Genomic DNA, 697 nt, shown 5'->3' with positions numbered 1-697 from the left:
TCAAAATTTGGCAGACTTATATTCCAATGTCATTGGTGGCAGAATAAGACTGTCTTGTCTTAGAGGATTAGAGAGAATCACTTTAGAAAGGCTTGAAATGCAAAGCAACCCCTTACAAAAACTCTCTAGATAGTATTGTTCTACTCCATCTTCGGTTTCCTTGGACTCTAAATTCAGCAATGGCTTCTTGTTGCTTGTGATTGGCCTCAAAACCCCACGATTATCTTCCAATTCATACAAACTCGACATCTTAGTGCTGTCATGAAAGCCTAAAAGAAGTAGGACTAGCGGTTCTTCATCACCAGCTTGTGTTCTATGCATGTTTGCAAGACATGGGTCGTCAATGATATCGCACCAAAGCTTAGAGACACATCTAAATCGCAAAAGTAACTTTACAGGCAATCTTGAAAAGATGTTGTCCATAATTTCACGAGGGAGCTCCGCCATGATCTTCTTATTAAATTAACTGGAACTGTAGGAGAGGCACTCTTCTTATTCTACCCGGGTTACTTGGTGTCCAAGCCACAAAAGTTGTACAGTGTGTTGTGCGATCCTCCTACTAAGGTCAACAAAAGTAATTTATTAATCAAATTAAATTTGTTTATTTTTAGATTATTTATCAACAAAGGATGATTATTTTCATAATAAAGAAATAAAGCTTATCCCAAAAAATATAAAAAATTAATCATTAACATAC

The 697-nt window shown here is 36.2% G+C and overlaps 1 protein-coding gene across 1 annotated transcript; it reads right to left on the bottom strand.

The window, feature by feature from the left end:
* On the bottom strand, positions 1-447 carry LOC142608840 (putative F-box protein At3g47150). Its single transcript, XM_075780504.1, has one exon. It carries the CDS (start codon positions 445-447, stop codon positions 1-3), a length of 447 nt encoding a protein of 148 aa, XP_075636619.1.
* Positions 448-697: the final 250 nt, after the last annotated feature.

The sequence above is a fragment of the Castanea sativa genome, chromosome 9 (genome assembly GCF_040712315.1).
Source record: "Castanea sativa cultivar Marrone di Chiusa Pesio chromosome 9, ASM4071231v1".
In the NCBI taxonomy this organism is placed as follows: domain Eukaryota; kingdom Viridiplantae; phylum Streptophyta; class Magnoliopsida; order Fagales; family Fagaceae; genus Castanea; species Castanea sativa.
Note: the sequence above shows the minus strand (reverse complement) of the source record. Positions and strands in the feature narration are given on the sequence as shown.